The sequence below is a fragment of the Neolamprologus brichardi genome, chromosome 11 (genome assembly GCF_056152115.1).
Source record: "Neolamprologus brichardi isolate AB-2024 chromosome 11, ASM5615211v1, whole genome shotgun sequence".
NCBI lineage: Eukaryota > Metazoa > Chordata > Actinopteri > Cichliformes > Cichlidae > Neolamprologus > Neolamprologus brichardi.
Window position 1 is genome coordinate 31,134,349 of NC_142114.1, and position 21,922 is coordinate 31,156,270.

Genomic DNA, 21,922 nt, shown 5'->3' on the forward strand with positions numbered 1-21,922 from the left:
GTCTTTGCTGAATTTTTCACATTTTTTAAGAACATGAATGTTAGATGTTGTTCCTATCTAGATAGTTTTTTAGATTCATTAAAATCCTGAATCGATTTTTTAATATAAATTTATTTTGTCCGAAATGCCAGAATCTCAGGTTAAACCTCACAAAATGTCAACAACCACCAAACAGTAAAACAGTAACTGAGAGCAGGAACATGATTCTGCACAAAGACGTAAACACAAAGCGCCGACGCATCAGAATCAGTGAGATGTGACTTTCTCACCCGACGGCACGGACACGGTCGGGGCTGAACGCCGACAGCTCGCTGATTCTGGTGTTTCGGCGCGTCGAGCTTTGTGTTCACGCCCTTTATGTGCTGATTCAGAAGCTGTTAGTTTGATCTCTCTCCAAACAACATTGACTGAACCAGCAAAAGAAGATCCAAACTACGCTTCACATAAACATCGTCATGGATTCACTCTGACTTTTGCTGTTTTGCTTCCACCAGGATAAAATCACACTTCATGCACAGCTCTCTCTCTCTCTCTCTCTCCCTGTCTGTCTGTTTTCTGCATTATTCGCTTGCTTGTTACGCACAAATCTACCGTTGTTTACAGCGACGTTTTTTTTCCGTTTTACATACTTCCGAAAACAAAACCTAATTTCTGCCGTTCAACACTGAACAAATTTAAACTTTTTAAAAATATGCAAAATGCAAAACGCTGTGTGTATAGGATAAAGGTCTAATCATCTCTTAGTTTACTCAGATTGCACAGAGTGTATATTTGTTAATAATTTGAATCATTTTGGATAAGGATAAGTGTAAGATAATGGGGAATTTCAGTTTTACTTTATAATTTGTTTAGTGTAAGATTTACAGTTAAATTGTATTTTTTCTTGTCTTAATTTTTACATACTGTCCCTTTAACACACGGTAACTGTGCACGGGGGGAGCGTTTTTGCGACGGACTGTGTGGAGCAACGGGGGCTTTAACTAGCTGTGGAGAAAAACAGTTTCTTACCGTGTTTGTAGTGTACATGAACATTCAAACGGATCACTGTGGAAATAAATGTTTGCCTGTTTGTTTTTCGACTACAAGCGGACTTTGTGGATTGTGTTCAACTGCACTAAGACACGCGTACGGCCCGACTACCAGCCAGTGCTTCCACGGTAATACTGTGTCTCTAATAAAACCGCTGTAACTTTAGAGGTAATGTTCATGTGTTCATTAATGGTTTTCTTTCATTTTTGATGTACTGCAGAATATTTTTATAAAATCCAGAACAGGAAAATCACCTTCATGTTTTTCTGTTTTATCTTCAGCTACTTTGACACAAAGGCCTCTGCTGTGACGCTCACACCTTTGATAAAGTCTTACATGTGTCAGCTTCCTTTTTATAGATACAAAAACATGTAAATGTACTGATCTGAATTATAAAATTTCTGACTGTCAAAGTTTCCCAGAATCAAATCAAATTGAATCAAATTGGAATTGAATCGATTCTAGAAATCAGTGACGATACCCAGCCCTATTTTTAGCCCCGCCCCCCTTTGCCTTTTGTCCAGCAGACACACACCGCGCTGAGATACGCCACATTTTCAGCCAACAGAAATCTGGGAATCACCCTGTTGGTGTAAAAACACCATGTGGGCGTCACAGAGGTGAACCTCTGCCTGTGATACGTCTCCCAGCCGACGACTGCTCCTCTGTCGTTTGGCTAAAGGCACTAAAATGTAATTAGCAGGAAGTTAGCACGTGTGGCCGGTCTCTGCATCGTACCAGCTCAGGTGGATTTTCTCTGTAGCTGTAAACAGATAATTACAACACTGAGCTTCATCCAGGTGTTTGCAGCTATAAGAAACCTCCCCCACATCTGTGCTCACCTCACAGAAACTTGCCTACGGAAAAATAAAACATTAATATCAGAGCAGCATTTTAATTTGAAAGGTTTCTCCTCCATGATGGATGTTCAGGCGCAGTAACTGGGCCTCGGCGCTAAATGAGCTTTTAGAAGCAGCAGGTTTCCAGCCTGAAGCAAACCGCCTGCTTCAGTCAAAGCTGCCGATGACAGTTATTAATCACCTTTATTTGTCTCCCTTCAGGAAACCATTAAATGATATCCAGCAGCTACACGCCCGCCTCTGTCTGATCCCCGTTTAATAAAGTCCGTCTCTATTCGTCTGTGTGCAGCTTTAACCCGACAGCCGCACAGATGAAAATGTCTTCAGGTAACGATAACAAACCTCCACTCGGATTCATGTCTGCAGGTGAATTTTAATATTAGCCTGTTTGCTGACTTCAAGAGTAATTCTCAGCTCCTCCCCCGCTGTAAGGACTACACCTGAGAGCACTTCCTGTTTGTCACTGGCTCCTCCTCCTGTTTCTCATTAATAACAGATTGTGTTATCAGTGTTTGGGCATCGTAGCAGTTTTCTTCATCAAGCTGAGAACAGTGCTTTTATTTTGAAAGTCTTGCTGGAGGATCGCAGCTCAGTTCTAACAAGTAAAGACAAACAGCCTGCTGCCCCTCGGTGAGCTTCCAGAACTCGCCCACTAAGAAGAAAGCAGGTTTTAGTGAGGGAGGCCTAAACGTGGCTGTGATTCATGCAGTCAGTGAAATCCCCGACACGAGCTGTGGAGTAGATCAGATTTAACGTTTCCGTTTTATCTGCTCAGCTTTTTAAAATGTTTGTGCCATAATTTGACCCTCGGCGCCTCGTCTGTATCAGCCGTCTCTTTTTTCTCACTTTGAAATCTTTTTTTATAAATTCCTGCATTTTCTAAACTGCAGTTTGCTGAACTTTAATTTGAATCAGAAGAAGTAAAAGAAATGTGGAGGTAAGTCATGGTGGCTGTGAGTGCACGTCGTGCTTTTAATGTGAAACAGGAAATCCAGCTGAATGCTGCAGGTCAGAAAGAAAACAATGTTTTGTTGTACAAAGTAAACCGGCTCTCCTCCCAGCTGAACCAGCCGGAGGCAGCAGGAGCTGATTAAACCGCCGGCTGTGAAACGCGTGGGTATCCCGCTGTCCCTGAGCCGGCTCCCTCCTCCTGCCTTAACTCCACCATCAACATGTCCAACAGTAATTTCCAGCGGCGCAGTTGTAATATTTGCTTACGTGTGATTGACGGGAACACCTTAAGGAAACATGTCGCTGATTAAAAACGCTCGTTTGTAATTCTGTGGCATCCATGTAACTCAGTCCTCCACCGTCCTGCTGCTGCAGGCGCCTCTCCAAAAACTGTGTGAAGTGTGACGGCTGTGGGAGGTTCAGCAGAGACGCAACAACCGCACGCAGGAGGAAATATTCAGGGGAAACTTATATAAAGCTGTTAATTTATCAGAAAACACTCGGGATTATAAGGTCATAAATTGTATCTATTCTTTGCTTTGTATCTCGTTCCAGCTCCGACATTCACATGGAGATACCCGGACCTCGTCTCCTCTCAGGAGCAGCTGAACATGCCTGAAACATCTCCTTCCTCCTGGAAACACCTCACTCAGACCCTGAAGCTCCTTTCTGCGTAGAAGAGCAGCAGCTCTGCTCTGAGATCCTCGTGAAATTAAAGAAATTAGAATCACAAACTGTAAACTTTGGAATTACACCGTATTAAAAAAAGGTTTCTATTAAAACACATTTATATTTTCTGCAGCGAGTAAGCTGGAAGCACAGGAGCCCTGCAGCAATCTGAAATTCATCATTTCCTTGCATCCATCTCCCCTCGGGACATCCTGCTGTCCTGCTGAGGTGGCTGACCTCCTCAAACCTCATCTCTGTGCTGCTGACAGGGGTCCAGCCTCAGGCCCCCGCGACTGATTGAAGGAAATTCGGGTCAAAAATGGTGGATAATGAGTAGAGGGCAGGAAGAGCGATGATGGATGTGTTCCTCTGGAGTCGCTCGGCTCTGCCGGGTAAAAACATCTCTGTAGTTTCAGGTTACAAACAGCAGAAAAGATGCAAAGACTCGGTGAAGCAGTCGATGCAAAGTTGGTTTGGAAATGTGCAAAAATTCCAGCAGTCAATAAAAGTGGAATAAACAAAGAAAAGTTTTGTTTCCCTGAAGTTTGACCTGCTGCTGCAGCCAATCAGACGTCTGCATTTAGACTGGAGCCACAACATCCATCGACTGACACAGGAGACAGCAGACTGTGTGCACTTGCAACCTGCGAGGACATGACGAGTGTCACAGGGTCACAGCACAGGGACAGACTCAGCTCTGCCTGCAGCCACATGGACACGTTTATAAAAACAGTTTGTGTCTTTCATCAGCTGAAGATCAAAGTCTGGTTTTATGAAACATCTCCGTGTGATGTCACGGCTTTAAAAAATCTGCTGAACCAACGTCTCGATGTGACCAAGACGTCGAGACAAACAATGAGAAGGAAAATCCACTCAGTGATAACTGTCTGTTTTCCTGTCTGTATCCAGGATGCGTCCTCGGAGGCGGAGCTTCCATCATCTCGCCTGTGCCTCATTCAATCAGCAGGACGCTTTTTAAACCAGCACGTCCTTCCACTCCTCCACAGTTCGTCCTGCTGTGTTCACTCTGCTTCAGTTTGTTTCTCCTCTACAGTCGATCAGCTCGATTACCTGCCCGCCCTCCTGCCTGTCATATCTCCCTGGATGCCCTCTGGGGAACACGACCTCCACATCTCAACGTGTTATGACCCTCTCATGGACTCCTCCCTCAGATCAAGACGGTCTAAACCTGCCAAGTTTCTGTTCTGTCGCTCTCTTTGTGCCTCGCTGTGATGAATCACTTCCTGGCCTCGGTCTCCCACGGCCCCCTGCCCTGCGTCGCTTCTACTCGTGTAAATTCTTGTGTTAACCTTGAATCTAATTTCTGTGAATAAATAGTTCATCGTGTGTTTGAGCAGTGGCTGCTACCTCCGTGCAGAGGCTGATAATCGGCGTCTGTCTCGTGTCAGTGACGTAAAAGACGGATTTAATGCGACATGACCGTCAAACAGCAGCTTTCTGAAACATCAGACATGTATCAGATTCAGCACCACATAGCAAAGTGACCCAGGTTGAATTTGAAAATATCACCCTGTCAGACCATGATCGGATAGATGGGTCGCAGAGGGTCAGAAAAGTCGGATTTGCAGTGTGAACGCAGCGTTTGCGTCTGACGGAGTGAATGGATCCATCTATCTGTCCATCTTAAGGGAATTGTTGCTGTTCAGCACTGATGTGTCAGTTTCTGTCTGTGATGTGTGATCTTTGTCTAAATGAAAATGCAGGTGAACCAAAAATCATCAAGAAGCTCCTTTTGTGACATCAGAGGCAGGAAGAGCTCACTCAACACTAATTAGCATCAATTTGCCTCATTTTATAGACTTTACATGTAACTGTTAAAACTTCAAAGGACAGATTGTCACTTTGTTTGTGGTCAGGGTCATGACCTTTGGTTTGATGAACAGCAGAGCGTCTGATCACTTTGACGTTTCTCAAAATCGAGTTCAGTTTCAGCAAAATGTGCAAAAACTGTTGGTTTGAACTAGAGATGCACGATACCACTTTTTTATGTCCGATACTGATATCATAAATTTTTAATTTATTTAAAACGTTTTTTTAATATCTTGCTGCATTTTTTATAAGTTCATACTGAAGTTTAAATAAACAACAACACTAAAGCTATTCTGTTATACCTGTATGTAAAAAACACACTGCACCCAAAATATTTCATAGTTCAGCAAAACTGATCAATCTAATAAACTTAAACCTGCTCCATCCTCCCTATTCTGGTGTTTTAAAGAGAACTTAGCAGAAATATTAAGCAACCTGACTAATAGGGCTGCAAACTCCCAGCAAAAAAAAATAGGGAACTCCCCCCCACCCTCCACCTCATGATGCTTAATCGACGTAATCAAATTTAATTTGATGCTGTGAGAAAAATGCACAGAAATAAATTATTTTTCAAGAATAATTAAATAGATTCAACATCTTTCTTCTACAGAACTGCAGACTGCACAGATGGCTCCCAAAGGAAAAAGTACTATAGCTTACTATATTAGACTTAACAGTTACTATATACAGTAATGGACTTCTATACATTTTACATCAGATTAAAACTTTGGGTGTAAGATTCAGATAATTATTTATTAAAAGCTCGACATTTTAAATGAGAATAAGAAAGAAAAGTATGTCTTTGTGCCCCCTTTTCCCTGTTCATGCCCTATCGGCCCCCCTGGCTACACTTTGCTAGCTCCGCCCCTGCACAGTTACGTCAGCTGTAGAAAAAGATCCTGGTGTAGAAATAATATTAAATAAATTCTAACAACAGCTGATCAAGCTTAAACGTGCTGCTGTTGTTCAGCCGCTGGTTTCCTCTTTCTGGTGCAAAGTGAGACAAAAACTAAGAAGAGAGACGATCAGCTGATCATTGATCAGTTTATGATTGAAGCAGCAGCAGGAGAGAGAGAGAGAGAGAGAGAGAGGCAGTCGCTCCATATATCTGTTGTTAAGCTTTACAGACACTCAGAGATGAACTTACACACTTGCTTTACTTCTCTCTGGGAAAACTTCCTCGGAGATGAAATGCTGGTTTGAGGCTACAAATACACACAGCCGCTCTATCACGTGACCACACTGCTGTGACGTGCTACGGTTATGAGCCGAGTTACGCCGTGTCGCAAGTTTTGTGAGGTGCTTTTTTGATATTTAATGGATCGGATTACATTTTTTATTTCTCTCCGATATCCGATCCAGTAATTTACGTCAGTATCGGACCGATACCGATACGTAATATCGGATCCATCTCTAGTTTTAACACTGTTTAACTGTCAGTGAAAGGTCTGTGTTCACAGGGTTCTGTGTTCTGCTTGTTCCTGAGTGGGTTCCTCCCACAGCCCAGTGACTTCCTGTTGGGTTACCTGCTGATGCTGAGATGGGCGTGGATGTGAGGAATAAGGAGCTGTGTGTGTGTGTGTGTGTGTGTGAGTACCTGCAGTTTGCGTTCATGGTCTCCGCTGCAGAGCGAGTTGAGGGAAACTTTGAAGGTTTTCCACACAGGATTGAGATTATTCATGACGGTCTGAGAGAGACAAACACAGAGCAGGGTCAGCTCTAAAACCAGCTCGCGGTGCGTCGCAGTGGAGCGCTGCGTGCTAAACGGCGTAAACCTGCAGCAGCTCTGAGGAGAACCGCTGGCTGAGAGGAGTCATCCTCGTTCTTCCAGCCTGCTGTGTTTCCTGGAAGTGTGTTGTGTTAATTAAAATGATGCTTTAACACATTTAACGCTCTGCCTGCATTTCATTTCACTCACAGGTGTAAGACAAACGCCCTCCTGTGTTTCCATGCCACTAAGAGCGAAAAGGTCAGAGACTTCTTAAATGTGCAAACACACAGCTGACTGCAAGAAAGAAACGTTTTGGTACTGAGGGTTTGCTCCAAACTGATTGGTGGAAACACTCCCTGCCCAGCAGCTGGCCAATCAGCAGCTTTTATAGGGCCGTTGGTTATGTCGAACCCTGCTCTCCAGCTTTATAATAACCACGCAGGCTGAAGCAGCTGGGAGCTGCAAGCAGCTGTCAACTTGTTGCATGACCTTCTACGATCATGTGATGGAAGCTCAGCCTCCATCCAGGGAAACTTTTTCCACACTGAGCCACAGGCAGGGAGCTAAATTGGATGGGAGACGAGAGGAAGTGATCAGAAACCTGCTGTCAGCTGGGAGGACTGTTGCTCTGTGGGACCTGTTGAAAAATGTGCTCACGGATGAGAGCAATCCCAGCTGTGCAGCTACAGCGAACCAGCAGCTTACATATATAAACAAAACTGCTTTGACTGAGAGCTTTAATGCTCTCAGAAGCAAGTTTCTGTCTTTCGAGTATATGTTGTCTTTTCCAACTCGTCCGCCTGAATCCCACCGAGGGAGGTGGAGAGGGCAGAGCTTGCATGACCCAAAGACACACAGAAGAAAATCAGATCAACACAATGAGTCAGCCAAGAAATGCCTCTGGGGGAATAATCACCTACCAGGTCACCAAAGTGCATCTAAGCAAAGTCGTAGAAACAAGTTAAAGTTGAACATGAAGAACCATGAACCAGATTATAAAACATGACTTATGGCACCAAAACTAACCCCGAAGCATTATTATTATTAATAACAGTAAACAAGTGGACTTTTACTGTTTTTGATACGATGATGTGTTGAAACCAGTTTGAATGATTCAGCCTTTAATGTTAGCGGTGGTGTTTGTGTGTCGATGTGTTCGTACCTCCGTCCTGTAGACGAGCTGCAGCGTGGCGTCATCGTTCAGTCGGTGGATCTCCAGGAACGGATCCGATTTACTGAAGAAGTCCTAAAAGTACAAACGCAGAGTTCACTGCAAACACCGTCAGGACATTCAGTCTGATCACGCTCATACTGGCTTTATATGCAGCGCCCCCTGGTGTTTGTACAGAGTCTGTTCCCAAACCAGCACAGACTGGATATAAAAGATGGACGCAGCCAGCAGATGGTTTGTGGACATTTTGGATCCTTGTTGTTGTTGTTGTTGCCGTCACATGTTGGTTTATTGGAGCTAAAACGAGTACGAGGCTAACAACATCAGCTAACCATAGCTAGCTTAGTCAGCAAGCTGACTCCACGGTCATGGAAACCTAAAGCTGCACGTTATCTGTGTAATGTGATTACATTAACATGCTCCTGACCCATCTGGCAGGCAAAGAGGCCACGCCCACAATAATAAACAGGTAAGTTATAAAAACCTGGTTTGGTTTCAGTGAAGTTTTAATAAGTTTTTGTGATATTAGACGTTTTTGGTTCCTGTTTTCTTAGTTATTGTTGTAGTGATGAGGTTCAGTTTTACCAACATCACGCTGGTCAGTAGTGTTACTGTTAGTGATAGTGTTAGTGATAGTAGCAGTCGATTGTGCTGTGATTTTCTGGTTATTCTGGTGTTTCTGTGTTTTCTGCCTCTGTCATTGCAGCCGTCTCTGTTTTACTTTGATAGTTGGCTTCCCCTGATGTCCTGTTTTGGATTGGACTTCCTGTATGTGATTATATTGATTATTGATTATTTCCCCTGTTCAAAAAGCCCTGACTCCTTTGTTTTCCTCTGCGGAGTTTCTGTCTTCAGTTTTTAAACGTGTCTTGTTTCTTTTCTTTGTTTTTATTTTGCTTTAGCATGAAACGTTTTAAAATCTGCTGACTGAGGTGATTGTTTATGAACGTAACCACTGAGTAATGCTTTCATTCAGTAAGTACAGAAAGCGTCAGTGACTCTCAGGCCTGTGATGTTTACCCTGTCGCTGTGATCATTACTGATGCTGTGGTTACACTCTGTGGCGTGGGTTTCAGAGCCCGCCGTGCCTGAGCCTCCTGCTGTGACTAATGACTCCCACTCATGTTCACGGTGGCTGTTTGAACGTCAGCCCTGTGAGCTCTGAGTACTGTAACCCCACACGACGCTATCAGGATGTGTCATTTCTCATTAATGCAAAACACTGATACATGCATCAAAAACTATTTATTTATTTATTCCTGTGACCGTGTGGTGTATGGGGCAGACGTACTACAACTACTTAGAGTACACTTAGCTTTCCAAAGTTCTGTTTGTTGTTGTATTTATGTACTTTGAAACGCTGCAGCTGAGCTGGTGCAGATGTTCTGCAAACTGCTGCAAAAGAAGCCAAAACCTGCAGTTCCTCTAACGTCCACCAGAGGCTCCAGCAGTGAGTCGGTCCCCATAGGCCCCCATGTTGCAGCAGACGTAAACTTTATGGAGACTTTCCCCATTTATAACAGCTCGCAGAGAGTGGTGAGGTCCTCCAACTTGATAATTCAGTCACTTTAATAGGAAGGTGTCCGCAGGTGGAGCCTCGTCCAATCCTATGAGTAGTTAAACTGGACATAATGTGTCCTGTAGGAGGCTTTTAATGTATTTATCTTACAAATATTAGAATTCTTAAATCCTAAAATTTTGCATTTTATTGTTGAATCTTATTCAGTGGTTTTATTTTTTAGTTATTTTGCACTAATTAGCGAAGCATCTGTGCGTTGCATCAATAAACTCTGCAAAAGCAGCTAATCAAGCTAACTAGCATTAGACGATAAGTTCGCATGTCACTGAGGTAACGTCTGACATAAACTAAACAGAGCTGCAGCCCAAACACTGCCCCTGCCCTTCTTACCTTATTATAGAATTTAATTAAAATTCTATTTACAAAAAAATCAACCAAACAAACAAACAAAAGAATTGAAAAGTGACATTTATTAAATTGTTGGACAAAATAAAGAGAAAGACATTCAGGAGGTAAGTGGGGGGTCCAGGTTTTACCTTATCATCCAGCTTCCTGGCGCTGAAGGAGAGCTCGATGTAGTCGTCGTTGCCCGTCAGCTCCTCTGCTGTGATCTGAAAGCACATTTCCCTTTGATAAGAGCCTCATTATGAAGCCAGGGTGCAGCCTCAACTCAACAACAAACTCTGAATATTCAGATCAGACTCTGGGAGATCAAACGAGCCACCCTGCTCTGGGAGCTCCCCCAAAACAATGAGCAACTTTTAGCATCAAAGTCGAGGAAATGCAAAGCAAAAGGCTGAAAGTGCTCAGTCAGGCTAACGGGGAAAGTGCGCGCGCTGCAGATGAAAACGCAGCGGAGAATCAGAAAAACAACGTTCTGGAGTTTAATGCTTACAGACACACAGGGAAACTTTTACAGGTTAAAGCTGCGACTTCCAGCATTTCCCGCTGCTTAAACCCAGACGTAGTTATAAAAAAGTGTGGCTATATGGCCTGTTGTCATGGTAACGTGATGCTGCCACACCTGGGCGGCAGGTTTAGTGCAGAGCAGCCGGTTTCTGATGACAGAAACTGCAGACGCAGCTTCTGCTTCTAAGAAGTGAAGCTAAGCGTACACATGCATTACTTCTAGTGACCAGCAGGGGGCGCCTCCAGTGACTGCAGAAACGTGTGACTGAATAAAAGTCGTAGTAAGTTTCAAATCCTCTTTATGCATAAAGCACCAACAGAGTTTCAGGGTCCGACTTTCTTTTCTTACACAATCATTTCACAGTTTGTGCACCGGAGTGACTCCAGCTCCTCGTGTAACAGCTGATCAGACTGTGGGTGGAGCCATGTGATGTCATGGTCTCAGGGTTTTGTATTTTTGAATCCTGGTTTCATTGTTGTTGGACTGATGTGCAGTTGTTGAGTTTTGGTTTCCATTTCCAGCCCTCTCACCTGTCTGTCCGAGCCTGCGTGTGCGCTACTTCTACTTCCTGAGGAGTAAACTATGACGTTTCACAGCTTTCTCTGTGTGAGCTGCTCTGAAACATCCATCAGTGATGATGTTCACCGTCTCTGCTTCAGTCACATAAAAAGTCAGTTTGGCAGTCAATCCTCTTCTACAGAAAACGGATCATCTGAGCATCGACCGCTTTATCGGACGCTCATCAGAGGAACGGCTGAGATGAGCATGAAGTCTAAAGGCAGCACTCGTGCTGCACACAGTTATTCATTTAGCAGCTGTCACCTTGAGGTGCTTTGCATTGTAAGGTGAAGAGAACATAACGTGCTCCAGACCAGAACATGTGTTCAGCATACGTTGCCATGGTGATTTAAAGAGTCCCTGACACTACTTTGCTCTCCAACACAGGTTGAAGGTTACTGTTTTCCCGTCCTTACCGACCACCTGCTCCACCTCTGCTGTCTTCACCTGTCTGAGCTGCTGCTGCTCTCTCTGCTCTGCTGGGTTTAGTTCAGTTTTGAATGAGCCAATAAACAGCTCGCCTTCATTTTTCCTTGGGCTCATTTCCTGTACTCCACACCAAAACTGACATTATGTTCTTGACTGGTTAGTGAAACAGGAAGTACATATTTTGCATATCAGGACAGAAGACGTCCTTACATGTGTTAGGGCAATAAAAACTAACCAACACATGACACATTGTAACATTTTTTAACAAACGTTAAGTCAAAATGCAGAAACACTGAAAAACTAAGCAGCACCTCCCTGCAGCCAGGCAGAGGCTGACTGTTCCTCAGTCAGTGTGAGCTCCTCTGTACATGTTTGTTGGTCTGAATCATTCGGCTGTGTTAACAGTTCCAAGGAGGAAAAACTTTAGCGATGATCTCAGAGAAGCAGATGTTGATGCCCGTCGCTGTGGGAACGCTTACAAAGCCAAGTATTTGAAGTTAACGTCTGAGGAGTGGACATCACAGCAAATTCACCCCGAGGTCAAACCAACAATGCTCAAAACAAACAAACGTTTTCGTATCTTAGTGGCGACATCGGACATCTACATACTGCTTTCCTTAGTCGTGTCTCTCTGCAACTTTTAGCAGTTTGTGGAAAGTTCTGAGTGTTGAGCTTCTGCCAGGATAAACAGACGTGAGGAGAGCAGTTTGTCTGAAAGCATCATTACAGTTCCTGAGCAGCTTCTAGCTGGATGAAGCACGGCCAGCAATGCAGCGTCATTCTGACAGTCAGCGTCAAATCCAGCCGTAAACATGAAAAAGGCCCAACAACATAATCCCTGCAAAATTAATTAACGACACATTACGAGGCAGATAAACAAACAGCCGAGCAAATTGAATCCACAGACTGAAAGCATCACAGCTCATTTCCTGGGCAGTGTGAAATATGTTTGACTAATGAGACGCATTCATAGGCCAGCATCAGGCGAACAGGCCTCCAATCAACTCAATCACTCACAGATAAAACCAGAGATCTGAAACCTGATGAACGTTTATCATGAACGTCGGCTTCCTGCTGAATCACCGACATGTTTACATGGTGACGATGGCATTCAGACAACAGCTGATCACAGATCACATGTGGAGAGATGTCACATCGCTACATGCAAACAACACAAACACACCGTTTATCTTCATGAAAACACAGAGTTCATCTGCAGACGCAAAGAAGAGGAAACAGGGGAAGAGGAGACAGGACAGAAGGAGACAGGACAGAAGGAGGGAGGGATGAAGGAAACACAACACAAGCTTTAATTTTCTGTAGCTGCAGCTTCCTCCTGCACTGAAATCCCTTTGAAATAAATCCCCATGAAGCATTTCATGTGTGCACAGAGGTGGAGAGCAACATCAGAGGGGATTTTCCAGCTGTGAATTTGGGGATAAATAAAGGAGCAAATCTGTGTGAGGAGCAGACGCCGCCGTCCTCGGTCCAGCTGAGAGGATCGCCGCTATCAGAGCTGCGACCAGAACACTGATGAAAATCCCCGTCTGATGGAGGCTTTAATGTCTGGCAGTCACGAAGTGTAAACGGCACAGAAACAAACTTTAAATTCACAGAGAGAAAAGAGCTGAGAGAGAAAAAACCCGAAGGCTTCGGCGTGAGAGGACGAGGAGAGGGCGGGGCTCACCGTGATGATGGCTTTCCCCACCGTGCCTCCAGGTCTGAGCAGAGCTTTGGACAGTTTCCTCTGGGAGATGATCTGTGCACACACACACACACACACACACACACACACACACACGCACACACACACACACACACGCACACACACACACACACACAGTGTTAATAAGAAGCTGTCTGACAAAGAAAATTGTGACATTTCCTGTAAATTAAGATGGCAGCACTGCATGTACAAGGATGCCAGCTGCCGTTAAACCCCGAAGAAGAAGAAGCTGTGTCCCAGAATTCATAGCGGAGCCCAGCTCAGCTTCCAACAATGGCGGCAGCTAGTTAGTTTTAATATTACTCCTATTATTCTTTCTGGGTCACAAAATAAACGTTTAACATATTTTCAGGCGAGAATGTAGCTGTGTAAACCTCAAATATCTGCTCAGTTTATCAAGACACCACATATTTTCAAAAGCGCTCCGACGTTTTCGGAGACGTCTGTTACCCACTAGCTCGACAGCTAGCCGGGGGCTAGGCTAACTAGAGCCGTGAGAGCACCGGACTCCCGCAAATCGTTTTCAAACCCACCGCCGTCTTTCGCTACTCAGGTTAAACATGATATATAAGTCACTTAGATAACTTCAAAATGTTATTGTTTGGCTTTTTCAGTATTTTATTTGTTCCTGAGTAAATCGGTTTGGCTGAGATTAAAGTTATAGTTTTTACACAGCTGAATAAACGTCAAGCAGACAGCTGATTATCAGAAGTGTGAGATGCTCGAGAATATACTCTAGTGTCCTGTTATATTTTAGATAGCAAGGAGTTTATTAAACTTCACCGAAACAATCTGCAAACTTCATTAACATTTAATAAACTATCATCTTGTCTTTATTTTTAGTTAGCACATACCTTAAACACTTAAAGCTGTAAGCTAATGATAGTTATATAAGAGCAGATGCTGCTGGTGCAATAAGCTGTAGTTTTATGTCCAATGGATGATGATCTGATTAGTCGACTATCAAAATAATCGTTTGTGGCAGCCCTAGTACATATACAATGACAATAAAGGGCTATTCTATTCCATTCTATTCTATTCTATTGTAAATCTGCTGTGGATCATCTGCCACCAGGCTGCTGAGCAGATTAAAGGTCCCACATCTCCCCACTTTAGATGCTGCAGGGAGCACGCCCTCCATCAGGACTCTTAAATCCTCGCCCGTCCCTGCAGAGTCACACTTCTTCAGGCTCTCCGTGGTTCCTCCCACTCGGGTCAAACAGTTTGTTTGTACTGTCACCTGTTGAGGGTCAGGTGGTGATCGAGCTGCTGAGGCTCTTTCCGGGGACTCGGGGTCAGTGTGGACTATAATTATTATTATTTTGTGATGTGTGTGTGTATTTGTGTGTCTGTGGGTGTGGCTGTTGGATGGATGACACCTGAAGTCCCTGCCACACACCTGCTGCTGATCAGGGCTCGTCGGGGGAGCTTAGGAGAGCGTTGGAGCTCCCACTGACGCCGGATCATTGCGTCACATCCCACGTTAGTGTGTGTCAGTGTTGACGGCTGCTTCTGCTGCTTTCCTGCAGGTGGAACCAGAAGGACAGCACAGGGTGTGCAGGAACACGACAGCAGCACGAGCACTGACGTCGGAGGGGAGCACACACGCGGGAGTCCAGGGAGCAACGGGGATTTATTGTGCATCTGTTATTAACTCACTGTAAAACACACTGTTCACTAAAGAGTCCAGCTTTCGGGTCCTTTGTCCCCACATGACAGGCTCAGCTGAGGTCTGCTGGTTCTCCGGAGCCTTTAAAACAGGGGTCACCAGTCCCAGTCCACGGTGGCCGGTGTCCTGCAGGTTTTAGATGCTTGATCCACCACCGCTGATTTACATGATAAATTACCTTCTCAAGAAGTTCTCCAGAGGCTGGTAATGAACTAATCTTTGCTTCAGGTGTGCTGACCCAGGGTGATCTAAACCTGCAGGGGCCCTCGTGGACTTTTTTCAATTCTTTTTGAGTTTTATTTTGTCTTCTGTGTCTCACCTGCTCGTTTTTAAAGCTTTGTTCATACTCTTCGTGCTGGATCTGATTTTCTTGCAGCTTTTAGGCGATGATCTGTTTTCCTTTTTTCAGGATTTTGCGGGACATGCCAAGCTGTTAACATATTCTTTAATGTGTTTAAATGCTGCTCCTGAACCATGTTCCCACTTCAGTTCCAGCATGAAAACCTCTCCTGCTGTTGAAAATCAAACCTGTGCTATCAGGATAAAAAAGAAGCTGTTTTACTTCATTACGGAGTGAAATCTCGCCCCTCTGCCGCCTCATGTGCCAGAGCTGCTTCTTCCAGGCCCGTTAAAAACCTGCGGCGCTCCGGCAGCCATCTGGCTGCTGAGCGAGCTGGCAGAACTGACGCTGCTGGCAGAAACAGAGACGATGGTGAGGAGGAGGCTTTTCCCGACTTTCCGCAGTCATCCGAGCTGATTGTTTCATCACCCACTTGGCTCCTTCTCCTCATCATCTTCTTCAGATAAGTGTGTTAAAACTCTTCCAACACATTTTTACTTCCCTGCAGGAAACTGAAAACAGTCGGAAGGAAATCCGCAGCGAGGCTCAGCTGACAGACTTCCCGACTTCAGTTTTTAATGAGACCAACAGCAGGTGGAAAATCTGTCTGTTCATCGGATTCTTTAGCTCGAACAAAACACCAAACAACACGTCGACTCCCTCGGACTGCGTTATGATTTATCTTTTCATTATAGCGCAGACTGAATTTAGGTGATTTTAATAAGAGACGCTACGTCTGGAGCTCGACTCCAACGTTTTTCTCGACTGAAAACTTTGTTTCAACACAAACTTTGGTAATGACAGCAGATGGCTGCCTGTTGCCACGCTGCTATCTGACTGGCGTTTACTCACAGTTGGCAGAACTTCACTTAGAAACAAAGCGAAGCTGCAGTCTCTGTGAACAAAGACCACTGTCTTCTCCAGAAAACATCTCAAAGTAAAAGGACTGAACGCATCCTTCACACGGTCGTCGCAGTAACGCACCGCTGCATTTAGTCAGGCTGAACACGTCTGCAATCAGGTCGGCGAGCTCATTTCTGTGTTTTCCTTGAGCCACATTTAAACGTTTCAGATGATTCATGTGAAATTATTCCTGTTGATTTGATTCGTTTTGCAACGCTTGAGCTCACTCCCACAAGCCGTCCCTCAGCAGTCTCAAACATTAGCTCGTGCCAGGTTAGACTAATCACAAAGTTCAACAGCTCAGACGCCGACGCAGACTCCACATAGAGTCGAGCAAACAGAAATGACGGCAGGATTTTGTGAGCTGCAAAGTGAACAAGCGAGCGAAGTCCACCACCTGTCAATAAGTCTCCAATAACACCAGAAAAAGTTGCCAGATCTGTTGCTAGTTGCTTTTTAGAAAAAATGTCGCTCAAAGGTTCTGAAAACTCGCTAAATATAGCGACAAAGTTGCTATATTTAGCAACTTTGTCGCTATATTTAGCAACTTTGTAAAGTATGAATATGCTTTTTGTGACATTTTTGTTTGGTGGTGTGCCGTGCGATTTTTCTAATGGGAAATATGTGCCGTGGCTCCAAAAGGGTGGGAAACACTTTTCCCGTTGTCTTCCATAGACCGGCGAGTCTTTGTTCAACCACAGGTTTCGCCCCCTGGTGGCCTTGAAGCACCAGGGGTCGAAACCCCGGGGGTTGGGGACCGCTGACCTAGGCAACCAGAGCCGGGAATTTCCTCTAGCAACCGAGTTACAGAGGGAATGTTGTATATCTGGAACGGGCTTAACTCTGAACATTCTGATGATGCTTACCCATCAGGCACTGGGCTTTTGCTTAACCCTTCAAGCGACAAAGTTGCTATATTTAGCAACTTTGTCGCTATATTTAGCAACTTTGTCGCTAAATATAGCGACAAAGTTGCTAAATATAGCGACAGCGACAAAGTTGCTAAGTTGGCAACACTGGAAGTCACTCTGAACCACAGACAAATGGAGTGGAAGACCTGCATTCTGCTTCAAGGCCACCAGGGGGCGAAACCTGTGGTTGAACAAAGACTCGCCGGTCTATGGAAGACAACGGGAAAAGTGTTTCCCACCCTTCTGGAGCCACGGCACATATTTCCCATTAGAAAAATCGCACGGCACACCACCAAACAAAAATGTCACAAAAAGCATATTCATACTGTTTCCCAGCGAAACAGGTGTAGTGGAAAACGCTCGGTTTGTCCCCAGTGCACCTTTTTTGCTTTCTTCTGACCATTACTCATGCTAGAGCCTTGAGGGTCGGCGTTTCACCTAACCAGGTGGAACCAGACAATCTTCCACGGCACACCGGATCATTTCAGTGGTTGGGAAACACTGGTATCAGTCAACACCTTCCTGATGAGTTTCAGGCTCAGTCACTCATTTCAGGTGAATTATCCTGCATATGTAACCTGCTTCCTCACAGCCGCTCACCACATAAGCTCACAAGTGGGTGACGTTCCACTGACTTCATCCATCTATGGCTTGAACATAGACGTCCGTCTGTTGTCAATCCTCATTCCAGGTATTAGATCCTTGTTTGGGTAAAAATACGTTCCTTCAACCTTCAGGCAACAACCAGTGAAATGACTGCTGGCAATGTAAATTTCCAGGTTCTCAACTTGGATGCAAACAACTGAAGTGACAGCCAATTAGAGGGAAGGATACTGCTGTGATTGACACATGAGGGTTACCTAGGCCAGCGGCCCTCAACCGCCACGGACCAGTTCATGCCCGACAATATTTTCACGGACCGGCCTTTAAGGTGTCACGGATAAATACAACAAAATAAAAGTAGTACCAAAAAACAAGAAGATTTATTCATAACACACATGAAAAGACCCAGGAAAACTGAGTTAACGATAAAAACGATAACAAAATAACGCTGAAAACCGATAAAAACCCTGAAAACTATACATTTCACACCTGAGCCTCAACTCTCGCGGCCCGGTACCAAACGACTCACGGACCGGGGTTGGGGACCGCTGACCTGGGCAACCAGAGCCGGGAATTTCCTCTCGCAACCGATTTACAGAGGGAATGTTGTATATCTGGAACGAGCTTAACTCTGACAGATGATGCTTACCCATCAGGCACTGGGCTTTTACAGGCATCCATGTGACGAGCTGTTACACATTCAGTGTTTTGTCTTTTTCTTTTTCCATCCATCTATCAGTGATACCCAAATGTACACTTAAAAACAAACTGCTGTAATATTGAGCTTTTTTACATGGGAGACACTTTTGGTGCCTCTAGTGGACACAAGAGGAACTGCAGATTACGTTTAAACATTCGTTCAGATTTTCAGGTTTAGTTTGTAGTGAAAACGTTCTGAAAAAAACAGGATTATGATTTTCAGCCTCGTCAGCTGCTGCTCGGTTAGCAAACACACACGTGTGGAGAGGCTGAACACACACACACACGCGCGCACACACACACACAGAAATGTGTTTTGTTATTGTGTCTGCTGCACGCAGGCTGTAATGGAGTCTCTGAAAAGCTGCTGGCTGACAAAAACACGGCGAACAATTAGCTTTTCATCGAGAAAAGAAAAGAAGCCCGAAGAGAAGCTCAGACTTCTGTTTACTGATGTTTTTCTGAAGTGCTGATCTATTAGCAGAAGCTTTGGAAGTCTGTCGGTGTTACAAACGTCACTGGGAACAAAAAGAGCCGTTCAGACCTTCAGCTGAAGTGAGGCTGATGACTGACAGCTTCCTAATGTTCACCTGTGAAAGCACGCACACGCACGGCGGGCGTCCTCTGGCAGATCTCAGTCTCACTCTTCAGTTTCGTGACACTCAGGCTCATTTATTCCTGTTTACTTGTTTTCATTGGCTCTCAGGTATTTGTCAGGTGTGTGGAAAAATAGAAACTTCAGTTTTCATTCAACTGTTTCAGAGAAGTTTCTTAAATGGGAGTAAGATCGTCTGACGGGAGGCTTGAAGTTAAATAAAGACCATAAATAATGAAGAAGGAACTGTGACTCACCTGTCCCAGCGTGCACTCCACCGATCCCAGGAAGATCGCCTCCTTCAGGCCGTTGTGGCTGCTGTTGATGTCGTACAGCTCGAAGCGCAGACGCTGCACCTCTTCAAAATAAAAGTCCAGCGTGAAAACCTTTGAGTAAGTAGGGCTGACGCAGCTGCGGATCACCTCCGTCCGATCCACCTGCAGGACACCAAAGGACGAAATAGCGTGAGTTATTGCTCGATGGCCTCCACCTGCACGTTTACTGCAAATATTACATGAACATGAGCGGTATGAAAGCTAATCCAAGGTGCGACTTTTCATTCTTTCATTCCTGTCGTGCACAAACATGTGTGATTATTAATTTTCCAGAGTCATGAGGAACCATGACTGCATTACATCGGTTTTTTAGAACACTTGCAGGTGCAGCAGAAGCAGCATCGTGTAGAAGTCTGAAGGACTCCAGCAACCATCAAAGGTAAGAGCTACAGATCAGAAGCATGTTCAGGTTCAGACTCTAAATGCTGAGTCCCTCTTTATCGCCCGCGGCGTCTCTGGGAGAAATTTTAGCAAAAACCGCCTGAACTCTGGAGTCATCGTAGGTCAGCATCCAGCCCGCCAGCCTGAGTTTGCAGTCCGAGACGGTGTCTGCTTTCTAAATCAAATTCAAGTTGAAGGTCATAGTTTTCACACGTTGGGGGAGTCAGAGTGACTAACCTGGGCTAACAGGGAGCATTTCACCCAGTGCAGTCCCACATCACTGCATCTAGTGACGATTTTGAAGGGCAGGCTTTGTTGGCACAGTCTCAGATTTTCTTCTTTTTCTCAATCTTTGTTTTAAACTTCAACATTATTTTATTACTTAATTATTTTTCTGTGTAAATTACATCAATGAAAACTTTTTTTGGGGTTAAATAAACGTAAACTCAAATGAGGGTTGGTTTTTGTTTTCTTTTTAATCTTTTTATCTAAAACAGGATAAAGTGAAGCTCACTTCTGTCTGACCTGTGAAAACATCCTGAACTTTTCCGTCAGTAAGTGCTGATGTTATGATGTATCTGTTAGCTTCTGTTAGCTTCTGCTAGCTTCTGCTAGCTTCTGTTAGCTTCTGCTAGCTTCTGTTCGCTTCTGCTAGCTTCCGCTAGCTTCCGTTAGCTTCTGCTAGCTTCTGTTAGTCTGTGTTATGAAAACTGTCTTTAACGTGGATCTCATATTGTTGAACTTGGACATTTAGTGAACAAACATACGATGTGAGAATGTAATCAAACTGTTTATTTTTTAGGACGCGTGACATTAGCTGGTATAATGTTAGCTTATCACCAGGTGTTGTTGGATTTGGTGTTTTATTCAAATGCAGCTGAGAACAGGTGAGTCTTCAACTGAAACTTCAATTGAATCTGTACACGTACAAATGTTAAATGGTCACCGTTTAAAAGAGCTACTTGTGATCTTTAAATCTAAGAGTACATATGATGTGGAACCACTACATTCAACATGAAGGGCAAGATGGCGGCTTCCACAAACTCATCACTTCTATGTATTTTCAATGGATTCAGTCTGTTTTTATCAGCACACATCAATTTGTGGGGAGATGTACGTCCACAGTAATCAGAGTACGAGTACAATATACGTTGTTTTTTCTCCTACTGACTCACACAGTCAGTGTGTGACTGACTGTGTGAGTCCACACTTCCTGTGGTGTAAAACAGCTCTAAGGATCACAGTGTGGGATCTGATCCATAAGTCAGAGCAGGAAAGTGATTGTGGTCAGGAAGTGATGAAGTCTTAAATTAGCAGCGAGCTGCTGAGACGCTGCGTGCAGTCGAAGTCCTCGTCCAACAGTCAGAGTCATCCTCGTCTCCTCGTTTTAAGGGACAGATGGTGAATCAGCTGAAAAGAAATCCAGCGTGAGAGGAAACCCGACGTCCTGCGAGTGTCTGAGCACGAGTGTAAGAGCTCCGCTGGCTCCGAAACATCTGAAAGCAGGAAATCATCCCACAGGTTCACTCAGCAGTTTGATGTGAAAACAAAAGGTCCTGAAGATCTGCAGTCTCGGCGTCTCTCATTAGTCAGAAACAGAAGTTCAAGCATCCGTCGAGGCTTTTTTGTTTCCTCTGTAAAACAAATGAGCAGTTTATGATAAAGAGAAGATGTCAGCACGAAGCTGAAGGTCCCGCTCATAAATTCAGCTGCTGCACGTTTCACTGCAAAGAGTCTGAGCTGTGAGCGATGAACTGTATCAGCAGCACTGTCTAATACATGGAAGCCAATAAATGTTTCATTTTCCACACGTGCCCATGAGCAAGGCTTTGGACGCTGCCAAGCGAGCCACCAAAGCTGCGACAGCAACCCTGAAACGTAACAGAAGAACACGAGAACCGAGTTCTGGACTGGACCGGGCTGGACTCCAGGACCAGAACAGACCCCGCCCCCTCCCAGAGCTGAGACCGAGCAACACTGGGAGAGCATCCAGGTCGAGGAGGCGTCCCACAACACCAAGAGACTGAAGCAAGCACAGACCACAAGAACCCGTCCTCTCTGCAAAACCTGACACAAGCCAATGTGACCCTGGCGTCTGGAGACTCGGTTTGTGCTGCTATTAC

General features: G+C 44.6%; 1 protein-coding gene across 2 annotated transcripts in view; it reads right to left on the reverse strand.

The window, feature by feature from the left end:
- Positions 1 to 21,922, reverse strand: part of cpne4a (copine IVa) — a 95,388-nt gene that overhangs the window by 37,465 nt on the left and 36,001 nt on the right. For both annotated transcript variants that reach the window (XM_087848581.1, XM_087848582.1), the window contains 5 exons: positions 19,341 to 19,520; positions 13,325 to 13,396; positions 10,277 to 10,351; positions 8,213 to 8,296; positions 6,937 to 7,026 (listed from right to left, as the gene is read on the reverse strand). In XM_087848581.1, the coding sequence (XP_087704707.1) occupies positions 6,937 to 7,026; positions 8,213 to 8,296; positions 10,277 to 10,351; positions 13,325 to 13,396; positions 19,341 to 19,520 (501 nt within the window). The remainder of the gene's footprint in view (positions 1 to 6,936; positions 7,027 to 8,212; positions 8,297 to 10,276; positions 10,352 to 13,324; positions 13,397 to 19,340; positions 19,521 to 21,922) is intronic.